General features: G+C 45.6%; 1 protein-coding gene across 8 annotated transcripts in view; it reads right to left on the reverse strand.

The window, feature by feature from the left end:
* The window catches only part of LOC135902706 (neprilysin-1-like), a 76,462-nt gene that overhangs the window by 3,291 nt on the left and 54,028 nt on the right, over nucleotides 1–19,143 (reverse strand). Inside the window, exon 12 of one of the 8 annotated variants that reach the window (XM_070533736.1) lies at nucleotides 12,408–13,307. The exons of 6 other annotated variants lie outside the window; for them this stretch is intronic. In XM_070533736.1, coding sequence (XP_070389837.1) covers nucleotides 13,236–13,307 — 72 coding nt within the window. In that variant the 3' untranslated portion in view covers nucleotides 12,408–13,235. Of the gene's footprint in view, nucleotides 1–12,407; nucleotides 13,308–13,917; nucleotides 14,258–19,143 lie in introns of those variants that run through there. One more of the 8 variants, XM_070533737.1, reaches the window with a different exon arrangement.

Genomic DNA, 19,143 nt, shown 5'->3' on the forward strand with positions numbered 1-19,143 from the left:
CAATCAATCAATCAAGCTTTATTTCACCTCCACTCGGCAGAGGGCTACATGAGAAAAAGCCGTAGGTTGACGAGCTCCTGAGCTTTACACAGTGCGAAAGTGGTGTAAAATAAACGGAAGAAAAACATCAGAACTTGAACTTAATAAAGATTAGACGCAGGACTGCAACAACTACACTTTACAACAGCTCTAGAAATGCAACTTGTTTTGTTTTCTTAAACAAAATCGATGTAATAAAGCACGCCCGTTTGTTTAGCCCCAAGCAATACTGCAGACCTTTCAGCTCAATAAGATGTGAAGGAACACGCTTTCGCTCGTGAATTGCGAGCGGAGGAATTCCGTTGCGGGTACTATAAGCCTGGGATGCCTGCACGCCATTTCACAATTAGGAAAAAAAATTAGTCACCTAAGTATCTTTACTTCGTTTGAGTGCGAAGGCATTATGGATGCCAATGACCCCAGATAGGCATATCTCGTACTGACGAAGCGGCTTGCTGCAGCGTTCATATACCGTAGCGGCGCTACCTCCGTTCCCCTAATCCCCTTTGCGATAATGTGCACGGTATATGTCTGGACACGTATCGTACGACGCGCCACGTGAACCAATGGTAACGCTTAGAGTGATGTGACGTCATTACGTTGCACGTGACGTGACGTCTTAGATGAGGATCTTGGAATCAATTTCGCTTCTAATTATCAGGTGACCATAATACGTGACATCATACATTGTCGCGTGTCTTTCAGTACTCTACTTTAATCCACGTTAATCCACCTTGCTCTAATTTGGGCCAACATTACTCCGCCCTAATCCACTTTATCTCTCTTTTATTCACTTCACCTTAATCCACTCTACTGCACCTTAAGTCACGTTACTCTAACTTCACAACTCTACTTTAATCCTCATTATTCCACCTTGGTCCAATTTGTACGAACCTTAATCCGCCTTAATTCACTTTATTCCTTAAATCATATTGGCTGTGGCGATGGAGCGCAAAGGACCCGGCACTTGTCCCTCTTTCTGTGTTTCCGAGGTTGGCTGGGGACCCAACGCTAATACAACAGGCTTGTAGTACAACTTCTCTTGGACCTGCCCAGCTGCTTCCATCTTCAGTAGTATGCTACTTGCCAAAAGCATTTTCATCGCCTCTGCTAACCTGGACATTCGAACTTCGCGCCTTCTGTTTGCAAGCCGCACCACGTGTGCTGCCATCGTGGTCGACGAAGCGCTGCTCGTAACTTAGCCGGGGGCGTTTCCTGTCATATTGGCTGTGGCGGTGGAGCGCAAAGAACACGGCACTTATCGCTATTTCTGCGTTTCCCAGGTTGGTTTCTTTCTCTACGTCTCATCTTGCAAAGCGCTCTTTCCGCTACGGCCAGTCCACAAATTTATGTTGATTTGTTGTTTTTATTGCCTTACTTTTGAAAGTCATAGACCCGTACAGTTGCAAACTATGTCGCGTTGCTGTGAATGTCGCTCTGTGATAGATGAAAGCGAATTGTTTCTGACTTGTTCACAATGTGAATTTTCGTATCATAGCGGTACCTGCTCCGGCGTTCCCGAAAGTGCCATTAAGGGCAAAAGCGAGCAATTCAAAAAATCTTAGAAATGCAAGTCTTGCAAACCCACAGGAAGTAAAAGCTCCTCCTCTGCCAAAGCGTGTAATAATCAAAATGGGATAATAAAAAAACTTGCTGAAATGGACCAAAAACTAAACTTGCTTGTTAGTCGGCCAAAGGAAGTAGACGGGATCGAACAGTTCATCCAAAAACTTTCCGATCACTTTCATAAAATTCAAAGAAGGCTTGAAAGCCACGAAAAGGAACTAAACATTGTCAAACGGAAAGTAGAAAAAATAGAGAAGTATGCTTCTCCTAGGGAGCTCGATCAGGTTCAGGCTGACACAGGCACTTGGGTGGCATAACAGACGTCTTAACATTGAAATACAGGGTGTACCTGGGGTTGACAGCGAAAACCTACGCGAAAAGGTAAATGCTCGTGCAAAGAAACTTGAAGTTCAACCTCTAACTGAGGAAGATGTTGCTGCAGTTCATAGGCTCCCTGCAAACCAAAGAAAAACGCGAGGAATTATTATCCACCTTGCACAGCAGGAACTGAGGGATGCATGGATTGCCAAAAGGCGAGCTTTAAGGGACGACCAGGGCAAAATCTTCATTAACGAAAATCTAACCTCTCCCTCGAGGAAGCTCCTTGCCACTGCCAAATAATGGGCAAAGGAAGCGGGATACAAGTTTGTGTGGCACTCAAATGGAAAAGATCTCGTCCGTAGGGCAAACGGTGAATCGGCAATTGTCGGTAAGGGTGAAAACGATCTTCGTGTTCCATTTGAACGAATGCCAACTTGTTGCTATCATTTGACTCCTTGGCATGATGAATTACTTGGGATGTATTGGCAAGGAGGATTGGTTCACGTCCTTGGCCACTCGAAAGAAGGGACTGTCTTGCATACATATGAACATTCAGTCACTCTCCGGCAAGCAACCTGAATTAGAAACTTTTTTCTGATATAAATAGCCAGTTAATGTAGTCATGCTAAGCGAAACATGGTATTGCTCTGATGTCTTTCCCCTGCCTCGCAAAAAAGTATTTCTTAAAAACCGAACCGAGTACCTGTTTTGATAGATGATTCTCTAACACGTGAACTGTTAGCCGAGTATTCTTGTATGAAAGAAAACTGTGAAATGTTGTGTGTGTGCAAACAACGGGCGTACTCTTAGTAGTATGTTACCGCCCGCCGGATGGTTTGTTGGAACCTTTTTGTTGATTTTTTAGAGCACATGCTAGAATTAGCGTCAGAAAACAAATATAAAGTGGTCTTAGGGGGAGACTTCAATATTGATATGAGTTCCGATGGTGCTAGGAAAACGATGTTTCAAAGAATTTTTGTGTCAAGCGGATGTGTAAATGCAGTTAAACCTTCACGAGAATAACAGAGACAACGAAAACTACTCTTGATCTTTTTATGACAACTATAATCCATTCTTAGCAACTAATTCGTAGCCACAGAAGTCCAACTAGTGGCCATACGCACCCCAGAACGTTCAATTAAAATAACGAACTGCGACACTTGCCGGCGCAACAGAACCACATCTGAACAACACGACCCGCCATCTCTACGCGAGTGGACACAACAGCTACAAGCAGATTTTAAAGCGGCCACTAAGCAAATTACTGCAACAACGGAGACACCGGATGTGGACAGACATCTGCTCCATCTCTGGGATGCTCGAGGAGGCCTGACCAAACGATGGAAGAGGCAGAGGCACAACCGTAGGCTGAAACAAAGAATCGCCCGAATCACAGCAGAAGCTGAAGAATACGCCACCAGCCTGACTAATAGCAATTGGCACAACCTCTACGACCGCCTCAATGGCACACTAAGTAGTTCCAAAACGTGGTCCCTCCTCAGAGCACTGCTCGACCCAACGCACACAAAAACGCACACAACGAACACAGTCCGCACTATAATCCACAAGGAACAAATGAATGATGACGCGCTCCTCCAAACACTGCAACAAAGATACATTGCTACAGGCCACCAACCGGAGTACGAAGACTATCCACACGAGGAAGCAACCCAATTGGACGACGACATTACAGAGACAGAAGTGAGAGCAGCCCTACACGGCATAAGACGAAACACGGCGCCCGGAGCAGACGGCATTCACTATGCACGGCTACGCAACCTCGACGACCAGGCTATACAACTCACGGCATACTACAACGACAATTGGCAAAACGGAACGCTTCCACAGGAATGGCGACACGCCGATATCACCTTAATTCCGAAAGCCGGGAAACCGCTGTCACTCCAAAATCTGACCCATTTCCTTGACTTCGTGTATTGGCAAACTCTTCGAGCGCGTAGTTCTAAATCGCCTCCAGCCTCACCTCGAAGCGAACCAATTCTTTCCCAATACCTTATTCGGCTATCGACTAGGTCTGTCTGCGCAGGACATACTCCTACAAGTTAAGGAGGAAGTTGTGGATGGTCCAAGTAAAGCTCAAACAAGAGCCATTCTGGCGTTGGACCTCAAAGGAGCCTTCGATAACGTCTCACATGAACTCATTCTAAACAACCTTGCATTCTCCCGATGCGGAAAGCGCATATATGATTATGTCCGAGCCTTTTTATCTGACCGAACAGCCACCATCCGCCTAGGTGATATTCGGTCGGATATCATAAAACTTTCCGGCAGAGGGACTCCCCAGGGTTCGGTTCTCTCACCCACCCTGTTCAACGTGGCGATGGCAAAGCTACCAGCGCTCCTCGACAAACTTCCGAACGTGCAGCACGCCCTGTACGCCGATGATATTACAATCTGGGTGACCACAGGGTCAGACGGCGCCATTCAAGATGCACTACAGGAAGCCGTAGATATAGTTCAAGAGTATGCGACAGCCGGAGGACTCACATGCGCAGCTGAGAAGTCGGAGCTCCTGCTTGTATTCAAAAAACGGAACAAGGCCGATATTCCACCAGCCATCACATTGCATCTCAATGGCAACGTTATTCCAAGGGTAGACAGACTACGTGTACTAGGACTTCACATACAACACAACGGGAAAGTCACACATACCCTACACGTGCTCCGCCAACAAGTTACCCAAATAACGCACATGATAAAGCGCATTACAAACCGCCGACAAGGCCTGAAAGAAAAAGACTTACTCCGAATCGTGCAAGCCCTCATAATAGGCCGTATAACCTACCACCTCCCCTATCATAATCTGACTCAGACTGAGATGCACCAGATGGACACCCTCCTCCGTACGGCACTAAAGGCAGCGCTGGGACTACCTCAACATGCGTCTACGCAGCTACTACTACGACTGGGGGTGCACAACACCATCCGCGAACTAGTTGAAGCTCATTTTAACAGCCAATTGTAATGTCTGCAACGAACAATGCAACGGTGCCACATTCTATCCTGGCTAGGATACCAAATACCAAGAAAATTACAACAGGAAACCGCAAACTTCTTCCGCTTAGCATTCGCAACAAAATTCACGTGGCCCCAATTCCTCGGAATATGCACCCTGACCGTTATAAAGGTCGGCGAAAGGCAAGAGCACAAGCCCTGGCTCGCCTATTTGGCGATGACAAATCAAACACTCCAGTCCTATACACCGACGTGGCCCGCTACCCACAAAAAAATGCCCTATGCCTAGTCGTACTAGACAGTGCAGACATTCTGAGAGCTTCGGCCACGCTCAGCACTGTGGACAGTGGCACGGCGGAAGAGGCTGCTATTGCCCTAGCCATCGTACACGCTTCAACCATGCCGGCGCCGGATGGACCTATCACAGTGGTCACTGGTTCTCAGACCGCCTGCAGGACTTTGGCACAAGGGAGGGTGACACCCTACACACACCGCATCCTTACATCATTACACCCCTCAGCGTTACACAGGGTGCGTATCGTCTGGACACCTGGACACGCCTCTCTCCATGGTAATGAACGCGCTAATGCGGTAGCCCGAGAGCTCGCTAACCGGGCGCCATCGGAAGAGCTGTCCAACCCAGACGACACACCGACAGAACCACTGAACTACACTGAAACTCTACAATATTACAGAGATACCAGGGGCCACTGCTCTCCACCACATAATTCCCTCAGTCGAGAAGATACCGTCGCGTGGCGACAGCTGCAAACTAATTCATTTCCCTGCCTCTTTTATCTTCACCTCTTCCACCCCACACAATATCCCTCATACTGTCCCTATTGTGGAGCAAAGCCCACAGTATACCATTGCACCTGGGAGCGCCCACACCCTCCGGGCTACTCCCCTATTCCTTCACCTTCCCCTTCCTCCTGGGAGACTGCGCTGACCAGCTCAGACCCGCAAGAGCAGCGACGGCTAATCCGGCGGGCACGCGGAGTGGCGCGAGCCAATGGGGCCCTGAACTAAGGGCTCCACCCTGCGAGGAAGTCGCCCAAACTCATGATAAATAAATGTTTTCTCTCTCTCTCTCTCTTAGCAACTATAGTGGAGACTCAAACTGTCCTCTTAGTGACCACATGCCAATAGTCCTGCTTATGCACACAAGAGCAAACGAAACCGAAAAAGATAACACTGAAAAAACATTTCAGGCAATAAACGAGTACACATTAATTGCCTTTCAACATGCCTTGAGACAAGTATCTCGGAAGGAGGTTCTTCAACAAAAGGAGGCTGAGCCAGCATACCACATTTTCTTTAAAAAATTCTCAGCTGTTTATGCGCAACATTTCATACACAAGAAAAGAAACCACAAAGCTTATCGGAAACCTTGGATCACCAAAGAGCTTCTAAAAAAATAAAGAAAAGAGATAAACTTCATGCCAGGTTTATAAAATCTCGGAACGGCGAGGATCTAAATTGCTTGAAAACATTTAGAAATAAATTAAATAAAGAGCTAAGAAGTACACGAAATCGCTCTTATTTACGTACTTTTTCTTCATGCGAGGGACGTACAGAGAAGATCTGGAACAAGATAATGAGCTAATTGGACGCACACAAAACACTGAACCTACAAAGAAAGTTTCTGTAAACGGATGCCTTTTAACCGGAGATTATTTAGTTAACGCATTTAATGATTACTTTGCAGACACTGATTCCCATTCAGCAGAAAGCCCACCATATACATTTCAGTTCCCTGCAACTATGGACACTATTTTTTTTTCAAGCGACAACCCCTACCGAGGTTTGTTCAGTTTTTCTAAACCGGAAAAAAATTCATGTAGCTGCGATGCTGATGGCCTCCAAATAAGACCTATCCAACACGTTATTTGTGACATTGCACCTGTGTTAGCTTATATCTATACCTTAAGCATAACATCAGGTACTTTCCCTGAAAAAATGAAAATTGCAAACGTAATTGTGTTATATAAGAATGCTGACAAGCTGGATATAAAAAATTACCGTCCGATATCTATTCTCCCGCAGTTTCCTAAAAATCTCGAATAAAATCATTCTTAAGCAATTAACATCTTTCAGAAAGAAACATAAGCTAAGAACAGACGCTCCATGCGGTTTTCAACAAGTTAAATCAACAGAACCAGCACATGTAGCACACAAAGAATATATACTGCACAACCTCGAAAATTAGTTACCTTTAATTGGTCTACTCATAGACTTCACAAAAGCGTTCGACTGCATAAATCATGACCTCCTAATACTTAAGCTTGAAAGATATGGCATCAGGGCCCTTACTCTTCACTTACTGAAATCCTTAGAAACCTTAGAAATCGGCAGCAATATGTGTCTGTAAACACCAGCAGATCTACACGACAAATACGAACAAGTGTCCCTCATGGAAGTATACTTAGTCCATTTTTATTTAACATCTACTTCAACGACATAGTTTTTATCCACTGAGAAGCAAAATTCATAAACTACGCAGATGATACAAGTGTTTCTTTATCAAACAACTCTTATACAGGTCTCATTGGTGCAGCGAACAATCTCTTAACCCATGTCTGAAAATGGAGCCAGGAAAACTTTTTAAAAGTAAACTCGAATAAAATACAAGCAGTCAAATTTAAAACAAGAGGTACGTGTACTGCATTGACCCACAAAATAATATACAACTCTGAGACTATAGAGGGTGTTGACGCGGTAAATGTACTTGGCATATACTTTACCGAAACATTGCAATGGGACGCTCACGTGGATCTCATACTCCAGAAACTGAGCCGCATAACAGGTATAATAAATTGGAATCGGTACCTTTTACCAACGTCAGCTAAATTGATCATTTATAATGCATTGTTTGCCTCGCATGTAAATTATTGCCATATTGTATGGTGAACAACATCAGCTTCCAAACTCTCGAAAGTACTACTGATGCAAAAAAAAAATAACACCCGCTGTCGCAAATGTGCCGTACAACTCACACACTGAAGGTCTTTTCACCAAGAACAACATAACAAAATATCATCTCTACAAACGAACTCTCCTACGCCCTACTACTTGTAGGTAAAAGATAGCAACAACTTAAAAATATAGCAAACTTACAAGAGAATATACCCACATATGACACGCGCAGCCATGAAAAATGGCTCATACCTTTTTCGAGAACAAATTACGGCCACCAAGTGGTCGAAAACACTTGTCACGGTACTAAATTCTTAACTAGAACCCGGCATTGGCATCCATGCCTTGACACCATCGGAGCTCATCTGTGTGGCGAAAACTACGATTTAAATCACCATGGTGCAGTGAAACCACGTGTATTCTCAGTGAAAGAAATATAATTACTCCCTTTAATTGATGTAATCCACGGTTATTTGTTTTTCATTTCTGAAAGTGTTCCTTGCCACCGGTCTGCCAATATGTAAAGGGGGCCAGGGACCCCTCAAGCTGCCAACAAGGAGCTTTTACGTTGGCCCCCACCATTTGCTTGTAAATGGGCCCAAATGAAATGAAATGAAATAATTCAGCTTAATTCGCTTTACTCCACCTTAAGTCACCTTTCTCTAATTTGTTCTAACTTTAATTCACGGTAATTACGGATAATTACGACTAATTAACGTCATACCATGTAATGTATTCTGCATTGCCATTGGCGTTACACCTGATGCTGATGACGCCAGGTTGACATTTGAAACCACTTGTTTCGGACAACACCGCCTTTTCTGCCTCATGCGACTTGTAAAGCTTTCGCATAAAAGGAGTACTTGTTAGCCTTTCTTTCTGGCCATTAGGACTGTTCACGTTCGCAAAAGAAAAAAAAGCGCGATTTGCACTAAGTGCCTGTTGCCTAAATGTGAGTTTTGAGGCATCAAACTCAGATTATCGTTCATGATTGCGTTGTCTTTGTGGGTTTACAGCTACAAGTTTACTAGTTTACAGTTACGGTTTCACAAAATGGAATGGAAGAAGCTGCATTTTATGTGGTAAGTATAAGGAGAGGCACTTGCAGGAAAATCTGGATTTCATTCAAGCCTCGTCGCTCTTTCCTCGCAACGAAAGATTTCGCAGCGAAGAAATATTACTGTACTTGCCGATGATTCACGGTTGTTTAATAAGGCTTAGCTGTAATATGGCTACACAGACATTCAGCAAATTCCTCAAAGGTGATGGTAAAAATGTTTGGTGGATATCAAGGGCGTGTGGGCGTCAGACGGCACATTAGTGTCAAAACGAACGAGGCTTGCGCTTTATCATCAACCAGAACCATGCAATTACATGACGAGACGCCGAAAAGTTTTGCACACTGAAGCGCAGTGCACATGCCCTATTTAATTGTTGTTATTCAGTGCCTATATGGACGGCGAGTGCCATTTTGCTTCACTCGTATTCATAACAGGGCGCACTTCTTGGAGTCCATTACGTTGCGTCTGTTTCCGGTTCTCTACATGGACGTTCAGGCAGCGTTTATCAGACTCTTCGGTATTGCTCGACACTCTGTTCAATTTTATGTTATTGTGATCGCAATTATATGGACACTCCAGGTGCATTTTTGCCATCACCATCGCCGTGAGGCTCCGTATAAAGTCGAACGGCGATCACAGCTCCGCCGCGCGAGCGAAGCCGTGCGAGGTTGAGGTGACGATGGCGGCTCAGTCTCGCGCGCGCAAGGGAGGAAGCGCGCCATCTTTCGTCACGTTCCAGGGGGAGGGAAGGGGAAAGGGCTCGGTTGTATTCCGGCGGTTTGTGCGGAATGCGCGGCCGCGCAGGCCGTCGTATCTTGAGTCATCTTCGACGGGGACAGAGTAAGGCGTGCGCCGTGTTTTCCTAGCTTAGTTCGCGCTGATGTGAAATGCAGCATGGAGGTGAATTCGCTCGCTCCAGCGGTCGCGTTTCCACACGTCAGCGTTTTGATAGCGAATTTCTGCGGTCATTGAGTGAGATGTGGTTATGTTTGCTTGGGCGCGCATCGCACCATGCATGCATGCTTGTGTCAATTTAGTAGTAAGCCTATGTTTTGCAAGTCAATATGGCCGATAACACTATTATCGTTACTTTATGTACTATCAGCGTCAAATGAAAGTTGAACAGCGGAGCGCGTGGCCCAAGCATAAGTGAAGATATAGTGCGCACCGTCCAGTCATCACCATTGACAGGCGCGCACATCCAGTTTGGCCGCACAAAGCGATCCCCCTCTAGTGAGATAATTTCGCTTCTGTTCTGGTTCTTACATTTGAAAGGGAGAAAATAAAAATGAAGCTAAAATATTGCAGTTTGCGGCGAGTCTTGTCGCACAGATCGCCGAAACAAGTGCTGTCGGCTCGAACAACGGTGCGCGTGGTGCAGTTTGCACCGTCATCACAAGGTTGACTCGCGCGCGAGTCAACCTTGTGATGACGGTGCAAACTGCACCACGCGCACCGTTGTTCTGTCAGTGCTGCCAATGAATACCACCTCACAGTTATGCTCTGATCTGTCTTTATCCTGGCTTGCCAGTGCAATATTGCAATTGGTTGTCACTGCAGCACAGTCACTTTCTTTGTAAAATATTACTTGAAGATGCTTCAACCTTTTCATATCCACCATCGGTAACCAGGATCAAGCTCATTGCAAATGGCGTCATATCGCTTATCATAATTAAGTGCAAACAATTTGTAATACTGCTCATAATAATGCTTGTCTTCTCACATGGAATTGGTTAAAATGAAAGTGCAAACAGCTAAATATGAAATAAAAAACAAAGAGAATCGGGGCACCTTCATTGTGATGCTGTCTTTTGTTTTTAATTTTTGGAAACTAAGGTTAACATCAGTGAGGTTAACACTGACAAAATGTTTTAGCTACTTGTCATTGCAGAGTAGAATAATAAAACTCCCCACATACACAGCTGCTAGTCTACACGTTGTTAAAGGGATGGTCTCTGTGCAGTGTTTTAAGATGTACAGGGGACACAATACACAAAGTGAGACCGCAATTATCAAAACACAATATTATAGTGCTTTCTGTCTACAGTTGTTTCGTTAATTGGCCCTTCAAACTTGCCTTGCACAGTATAGATAAAGGGAAAACGACTGCATTTGGGACAACTAAAGCAGCAATATCCAATTACCGCCATGCAACAGACAAAAAACCATTAGCATGACATACATGCAGTGTTTATTGTAATTTTACATCAGTAAACAATGCCACACTACACACACTTCAGTGCCTGACAATGAATGTAGTAGTACTGAGTAACAAACACTGCAACACGCAACTTACATTATATTATACAGTATGAATCGAAAGAAGTCTTAATTGCCTTCATCCAGGTATCACAGAATATGCACAGGATGAAAGTTCCCGTTAAAATGAGGTCATCCTTACCCAGAAGTGCACAGCTATGGTATGGCAATTTAGAACACGCAGAATTACAATTTCGTCAAAATAAATGTAATGAAATATATAACAAACAACACTCTATCTACAATGAACCTATATAAAGGGCAGAAATTAAAAAAAAATTATCTGAGGGAGACAAATGCTGCCAGTTTTTTAGTATCACAAAAGCAGCACAGTATTACTGCTGAGCAGCAGAACCCCCAACAAGTGTACAGCTTTGTCATAATTCAGTATACACTCCATTAAAGAATTGGCAAGAAAGTACAATGCTCAATTGGCACGTGGTTCCTGGTAGTAGGCATTCATTTTATAGGGAATTCCTAATTAAGCACAAACAGCATATCCTGCAGAATTGCTCAACAATTATAAATTTATCCTAAAAGGTGCCCTATATAGGTGTGAACATTTTGAGTGGACAAGCACAGTATGTTCGAACGTCTGGCCATGAGTACATGTGCCAAACGTTGGGCCGCTGACTCGTGGAAACATTGGACTCGGCAGAAGCAATTGCAGGAAGAGCGTAGAAGCAAGGCAGACGGAACAGAGGCTTCCGTGCCTCAACATGCCTCTGTTCCCGATACATTACAAACTACCTAGCCCAACATTCGACCATGCTAAACCATATCGAGAGAGAGGCAACAAAATTCCTTAAAAAGCGTGCACCCTCTCCGACAACGGCCCTAATCGCCTTTACAAGAAGTGGTCACATCGGCTGCATTTTATTGATACCGCAATCAGTGGTTAGTCTGGTTAGGGTTAGGCCTAGGGACTGGTTTGGATTCTCTAAACGAACATTTACAACACAGCAGGCATTAAGCACGTTTACCGAACAAAAGCTGACAAAACATGTTAATGTACTTAGCAATCTGTGATGCCGTACTAGCATATCGGCGTTGCTGTTCGGACATGAAATTTAAAAACAACCAATTTCACTAAACATCACCTTATTGTTGCTAATAATGAGCCATAATAAATTATAACATAGTTGACAATGCACAAATGTGCCTCTGTCGAAAAATACCTATGTAAACATGAGGCTCCACCAGATTTACCCAAATATATTACGGCTGTCTAGTAGGGTTGCTGTAATCTACAGAGATGACATCTGATAGCTTGAGATATCGTGCTATGGCAGACAGGCACTCGTAATTCAAGGCGCGAATCTCTCGTCCCATGCCAAGTTGGAAAACACTTTCTCTCACAATGCCCGCTAGTTGAAAGTAGTTTGACTGAATGTAACGCTTTGCCAACACCACGGCATCTTTTGCCTTGTCCTCAGTCTGTTCCGTCACTTTCATTAGGTGTTGAAGAAGCGACGCCTTTTCACTGAGGGCTTCGAATGCCACTGCAGCCTGCCTATCTAGCCTCTTAGTGTGAGAAATCTCACAGCCATGTTCAGAAGACTGATGTTTCGTCGAATGGAGGTGAACATACGGGAAGACACATGGTTTGCATTTGGCACAGTGGCCAGCGTCAAATCCACGATAGTCTGGTTTTCTATTAGGTCACGCGAAAGAATGGCAAGGCGTTTGGTGCACATGGAGCCCCCAGTGTTCAACTTCAGGTTGGTGATTGCGGTGTTCTTTGTCAGCATAAAAGCAACCGACTTGAGCGACTTCAAGGATACTTTATAGCTTCTCAAACATCCTTGACTCACAGTGGTATTTGTCGCGAGCGCCTTGGCGACCATGCCAAGCAGCCCATCGGTCCTAATATCAAGATTCTGGATAGTTTGGTTCAAGGCGAGCACACAGCACAACGCAACAGCGACTTGTTTACGATCTCCTAAATCGACTGTTAGAGTTGGCACATATTCATTTGTGGCGAGATTTTGAAGCAGCGCACAAATGCTCATTTCGGTGAGTTTGTAGGCATCACTTAGGTGGAGTTCTGTGAGCGACTCTGAACCAAGTGCCACGGCTCCAGACAGTGGAGGAAGGTCAGGCTCGGCCCAAGGCATCTGGATACGGCTGTAGCCTTTGGCTTGGGCCATGTATAAGGAGAGAGTTGACCTGCGTTGAAAAGCCCACTGTCATTCATACTGCATAGGTTTAAAGAGGTTGCGTATATATTTGCTAGAGCCTGTATCAGCATTAAGGATACTGTATTACTCCGCGTGACAATAGGTCCAAAAGAAACATTTTATCTTTGTAGGGAATATTGTTTGGTAAATCATCAAATGGAAGTTTTGCCATTTCCCGAGCCCTGTGTTGATGATGCCATTGATTTAACCAGAGAATGTACATGGTTTTCAACAATTGACCTATGCATAGAGCATTGGCAGGTGCCTCTCAGAGAAGAGAATAAACGGTTCACTACTTTCGTGACGCCCGTTGAAGTCCATGAATAGGCTCCCTTTTGGTGCTTGAGGCTGGTTTCAGAAAATGGCTAATGACGGATTAGACAAATTCCTAGGACTATTTTGTAGTTTGTAAATAAACAACATACTGATCAACTCACAACGAAAACAAGGTCATGACAAGCACTTCATAGACATACTCAGTGCTCTGAGCCAAGAAAAGTTAAAGGGACCCTGAAACAATATTGTACAACCATACTGAGTCATTAGGGAAGGTCTTCTGACCATTAATAAATGCATATAAGGGCTACCCTTCAAGCATGTAATTTATTATGAGGTTTTAAAACTGTACATCGCTACCCAGCGGATGTACATTTTGATGAGCCAGGGGCGCCCGAGTTTTCAGCCGCCCCTGGGTCATCATTGATAATCTTTCCAACCTTATCGTGAACCATCGTCATTCGTAATAGCTGGAATGTTAGTTAACAGGTTAGATTAATTTGCTAGATCTGGCTGGGCTCCAAGCCCAGCCAGATTTACCCATGCGAAGGTACACAAAGCATTGATTGCAGGCTACGGGAGGCCACGCATGTGCCGCCATGCCACTCAGTTGGCGACGCCAAACTTGGCTTGTCTCATCCAGGCACGGCATTGTCTGCGGCACTGTGAACGAAGGGGGGGGGGGGGGAGTGCTCATAGATAGTTCTGTGAAATTGTGGTGAAAATCTACAGCGCACAACCAAAAAGAAAAAAAGAACTCAGTGAACTGTGACAGACAGCAAAGAAACCTGATTTTCCTGTGGCACATAACGCCTGCCCTGTGTTAAAAGGGACTAGGAACAAACTCACTCACTTACCAAACACAGAACTAATACAGCAGCAATGAAGTGTATTCTATGTTGCTACTTGTGTGAATTTTTCACAGGAGTGTAACTGTGAACACATCTTCTGTAAACGGATAAAAAATTTTGCACTTGGTTAAGCATTTTTCTAAATGTTTAAAAGGTTTTGCACTTGGTTACAGCAATAATGGGCCTTTGTTTGGCTAGTTAAGGCCTGCACCACCAGGTGGCTGGGCCGTGCAGACTGATCAGGCCACACACCTACGCCTATGCTGAAGCTGCTTCATCACAGCAATAGTTGCATGGACGGACTTTAGTTTACGCGTTCACTCATCCCGCTCATAGCACATGCTGTTTCGACAGCTGCCGCTTGAGATAGACCGCCTGGCGGTTCGCAGTGACGTTTGAGAGGCTTTGCGTGCTGGCTCCGAAACAACCAGAAGTAGACATGACATCCCATCATGATGCAAAGCCAGTGAAGGTGTAGCTTAGCTCTGATCACTTGCTGAACAAGTTGAGGAGAAAAGCATGGCTATGGTGGAAGGAAACTTGCAGTTGTCCGTAGCTCTCTTAATATGAGAGGCCTCACATAAATTGTGACGCGAATGTTTTCCTACGCATCTACAAACTTTGTCCAAACCGTTTATGGGACTCTCTGAAGAAAAACACAAGAAAAAGTCAGCTTTCCCAAATAAATATAGTATTACTAAGAATGTTTGATGGCCGAACCAAGAGCACAAAAGGAATCAGTTCAACATATGCGCCAGCTTGCGAAACCCCACGACCTACAAAAACTGTCTACTTTTCTTGGATTAGTGGGGCATTTCAGAACTCTCATTCCAGCGTATGGAACAAAGACTACATGCTTGACAGCCCTACTGGAGAAGTCAAAGTATGGTTAAAGGAATGCGACTAAACGTAAAAGTACTTGGTACGCAGCATTTCATCAGATCCTGGTCTTGTTCTCCCTGATTTTAGGCTTCCATTCGTAATCTGCACAGATGCTTCGAATTTTGTAAATGTACTGCACCAGAGAGACTTGATGGGGCCATCTCATTATCAGCTGAAAGTTACTAGATATTATTTTTACACCTTTTCGAAAGGTCAAGGCAGTCACCCTACCACTGAAACAGGTGCTGGCGGAGGTCATGGCTATTCGTTATTTCGATTCCTACTTGGAAGGGCGCCAACTCAAATTATTCACCGGTAATCAAGCTTTCAACCACTTAAGTTTAGCCCAACCAAATTGACGACCTGTGAGATGAATAGGCGAAATGCAGCAATTCACTTTTGACGTCACGTACCGGCCTGGGGAAAAACTGCCAGATGCAGATGCCCTGTAAGGACTCTACATACAGGTGAAAGACCAGCATGCGTACATAAATTACTTGGCCCCTTGAGAAGGCACCACGGAGGTAGCAATGCAGAATAGGACGCTACATGTTCCAGAATCAGCTACACCACTCACTGCCTTTCATACAATAAAAGTCCTGCAAACTGAATGTATGCATTTGTCAAGGTAAGGCTTGTTTGAGTTGGACGCACACTTTTGTGTGAACCATTAGAGAAGGGAAGGAATGCTAAAGCTGCTTTTCAGGACAATAGGAAGTTTTATGAGTAGCGCCTCTCTGTTGCTTAATGTCACCAAAAAGCCAAACTCGTTTGTACAACCTTTACATTCTTTTATTACTCTCTACATTCAAATGCCTGGCTGATAGCACCCCCTCACTTTTGTTTCCCTATTTCTACAGCACCCTAATCTAAATGTTCTTTTTGGTATAATTCTGAAGCACCTATTTCGGCTCTGGCCGGGAACAGTGTCACCTGCTGTTTTAGCAAAAAGCAGCTATACAACTCTACATGTGGCATCTGTACATTCAACAACACAGAAAATAAAACCGTATAAAAGTACAGTGACATGCTGAAATTGACCGTGAAAACTGTTCTTTTACATTTGCATGGCTTTGAACACATCTGCCCGTCGGATAGGCAATTTAGTTACCTTTCCTGTTGTGTAGCTTGAACTTGAGAAAACAGCACACTCTTTAGCGTCTTGTTATTTTGCAGCATACTGCAGAACGTGTTGATAGCACGTGCAGTCACGGTGTTCCTCCTCCGATCCAGCAACTCAAGGGCAGAGTTTTCCTTAAGCTTATTAGCAAGTGTCACCATTGAGTCGTCATGGACATCAGCGCCCATTAATTCCAACTTTCTCAGCCCTACGTTGCTAACCAGTGCTGTCGCGAGTGACTCCGCATTACTGCAGTTGATGTTGCAACCGTTCAGGTCCAAGTGCTTCAGGGTCTTGTTCGTGGTTAGCGCTTCAAAAAGGGGCACCAAGCGCGTGTCACACTGGCAAATGTGAAGCTCCAGTAGGGACGTATTGGCCTTGAGTGCCTCCGCTAAGGTTAATAGGTTGACGTTGTCTTCCAGACTCTGGTCGAGCGTCAGTTTGGTCAAGGACTTCGCGACGCGCAGTAGCCTCGCGATAGAGTTCACGCTTGCCGGTGAAATCTTGCTCCCGACGACAGACAGCTCGCCGAGGAGGCCACAGCACTGTAGCGCTCGCAAGAGGCACTTGATGGACTCCTGCGGCATCTCATTATCGGAGAAGGAAACCGCAGTGAGGTGGCTCGCGTTTCGTCTTAGCAAATTCGCTACGGATCTCGACATTGATGCATTGATGGTGAACCGGGAAAATTCGAAGCTCTTGAGATATCCAAGGCCGGCCAGCCAGCCCTTCGGAAAGCTCTTTTTCGCAGTAGGGCTTTTTGTCGGCACGGCGAAGCTGCAGATGTTGCACGTTGACGCTCCGGCCTAGCGCCAACGCGAGGGTGGAGGCCAGTCCATGCAATAACGACCTCGGGTCTTGCATCATGATGCGCTGAACGCACCGATGCGCCTTCGGCAGCCTGCAGAAGACGTAAGCGGCGTCGTAAAGTTGGTCGTCGCCGAGCTGACCCCGACGTGTCCGCGTCGACCGGATGGCCAGCTTGGCCGGCTCGGTTTCGACCAGTTCGAAGCTCACCGGGTGCAAGACCTTGCTCCATCGATCGAGGTCGTGGCAAAGTCAGCAATCGGCGTGGCTATCGTCATACTCACAAGGGCGGTCGAAGTCCAGCCCTCGCTTTGTCAGGTGAGCCACGATCTGTTCGAAGTAAGGCATGATGCTCTCGTGACCGCCAGCGGCTGTGCCTTTCGACGCAAGGCCCGCGACTGTCTCACTTGCGTCGGTCGCGGTCATTCCCTCATAGTAGGCACAGATCTGCTGCGATCCAATAACTTCCACACTCGTCAACCGCAGCGCTGGCATGGGCCTGCTGAGAGCGTGCATCTCGTGGCGTCTTGCCGGGTGGCTTGACGCACGTGTCGATCCTTCGCACGGTCGTGTCACAAGGGACCAGATAATGAAAGCCAGCCACAGGGCCAAAGCATAGACTGCCCAAAGTCGCACTACGATTGCACCACACCTTGAAAGAACAGCGGGCGACGTTAATTTTCAGTGGTTTCCCGGCAGCCGCCGCTTCTGCGCGGACGTCCAAATAAAATAGATTTTGCGCTTACTGCTAAATTATTGTTTATCAAACTTCGCAGAAAGACCGCATTTCGAAGCCTACATAGAGTAACACCTCGGATCGTACGGCAGCGTGGCACAGCATCCTGCGACTACTGTGAAAATACGCGGTAATTTGCGCAATACCACGTGAAGCCTGTGGGAAAAAAACAGCTATGTGTCTGTACAGCACGTACAGCATAATCGTTCACTGAGCCGTATTTGATTACATTATATATCAGTGCAAAAGTTATAATATTATATAAGGTTAATTTTTTAATCACTAAACAATGAAACTTGCAAAGCTACAAATCTTGTCTAGGCTTATATTGAGCTTCGGCGAGTTTCGATTCTAGTTTCGGCCAAGCAGCGCCGTTACCGCGGGGCTGTACATCGCAAGTAGAAATAAAACCACCAGCAAACGCGGAATCTTTGAAAGTTGGGCGAATGAAGACATGAGTCATTCTGCATCAGGCCTGATGCTACTACCCCTACCCTCGCTCGTACAATTTATGTGCCTTATGCACCGCACATCTTACCAATTTTTTATATGTATGTATATATTCTGCTACACGCGTGTGGCATTTGGTTACTTGAACGAGGCGCATGGGCGCAATCACTCGAGGAAAGAGAAGGAAGAACGAACTGGGCTGCCGCGGTGAATCTAACCGGTCAGCGCTGCAACCGCTTTTGTAAATATAACGTGTAAATAGTTGCTCGTCTTACTGACTCGTCCTTCGCGTAACGTTGTCGTGGAGGTAGAACGTTCCCGGTCCTCGCCACGGAGCTGCGAAGCGGCCGCACCGTCTTCTTCTCAGCCATGGCTTTCGATGGAGCCATCCCATTGCCACCTACACCTGTGGCCGTTGCCCACCACAACGTACTATCGGCGTCAAATGAAAGTTCAACAGCGGAGCGCGTGGCCCAAGCACAGGTTAAGATATAGTGCGCGCCGTCCAGTCATCAACAGGCGCGCACATCCGATTTGTCCGCACTGCGCGATCCCCCTCTAGTGAGACGATTTCGCTTCTGTCCTGGTTCTTACATTTGAAAGGGAGGATATAAGAAATAAAAACGAAGCTAAAATATTGCAGTTTACGGCGAGTCTTGTCGCACAGATCGCCGAAGCCACAAGTGCTGTCAGCGCGAATGGC

Source organism: Dermacentor albipictus, chromosome 2, assembly GCF_038994185.2.
Source record: "Dermacentor albipictus isolate Rhodes 1998 colony chromosome 2, USDA_Dalb.pri_finalv2, whole genome shotgun sequence".
NCBI classification, from domain to species: domain Eukaryota; kingdom Metazoa; phylum Arthropoda; class Arachnida; order Ixodida; family Ixodidae; genus Dermacentor; species Dermacentor albipictus.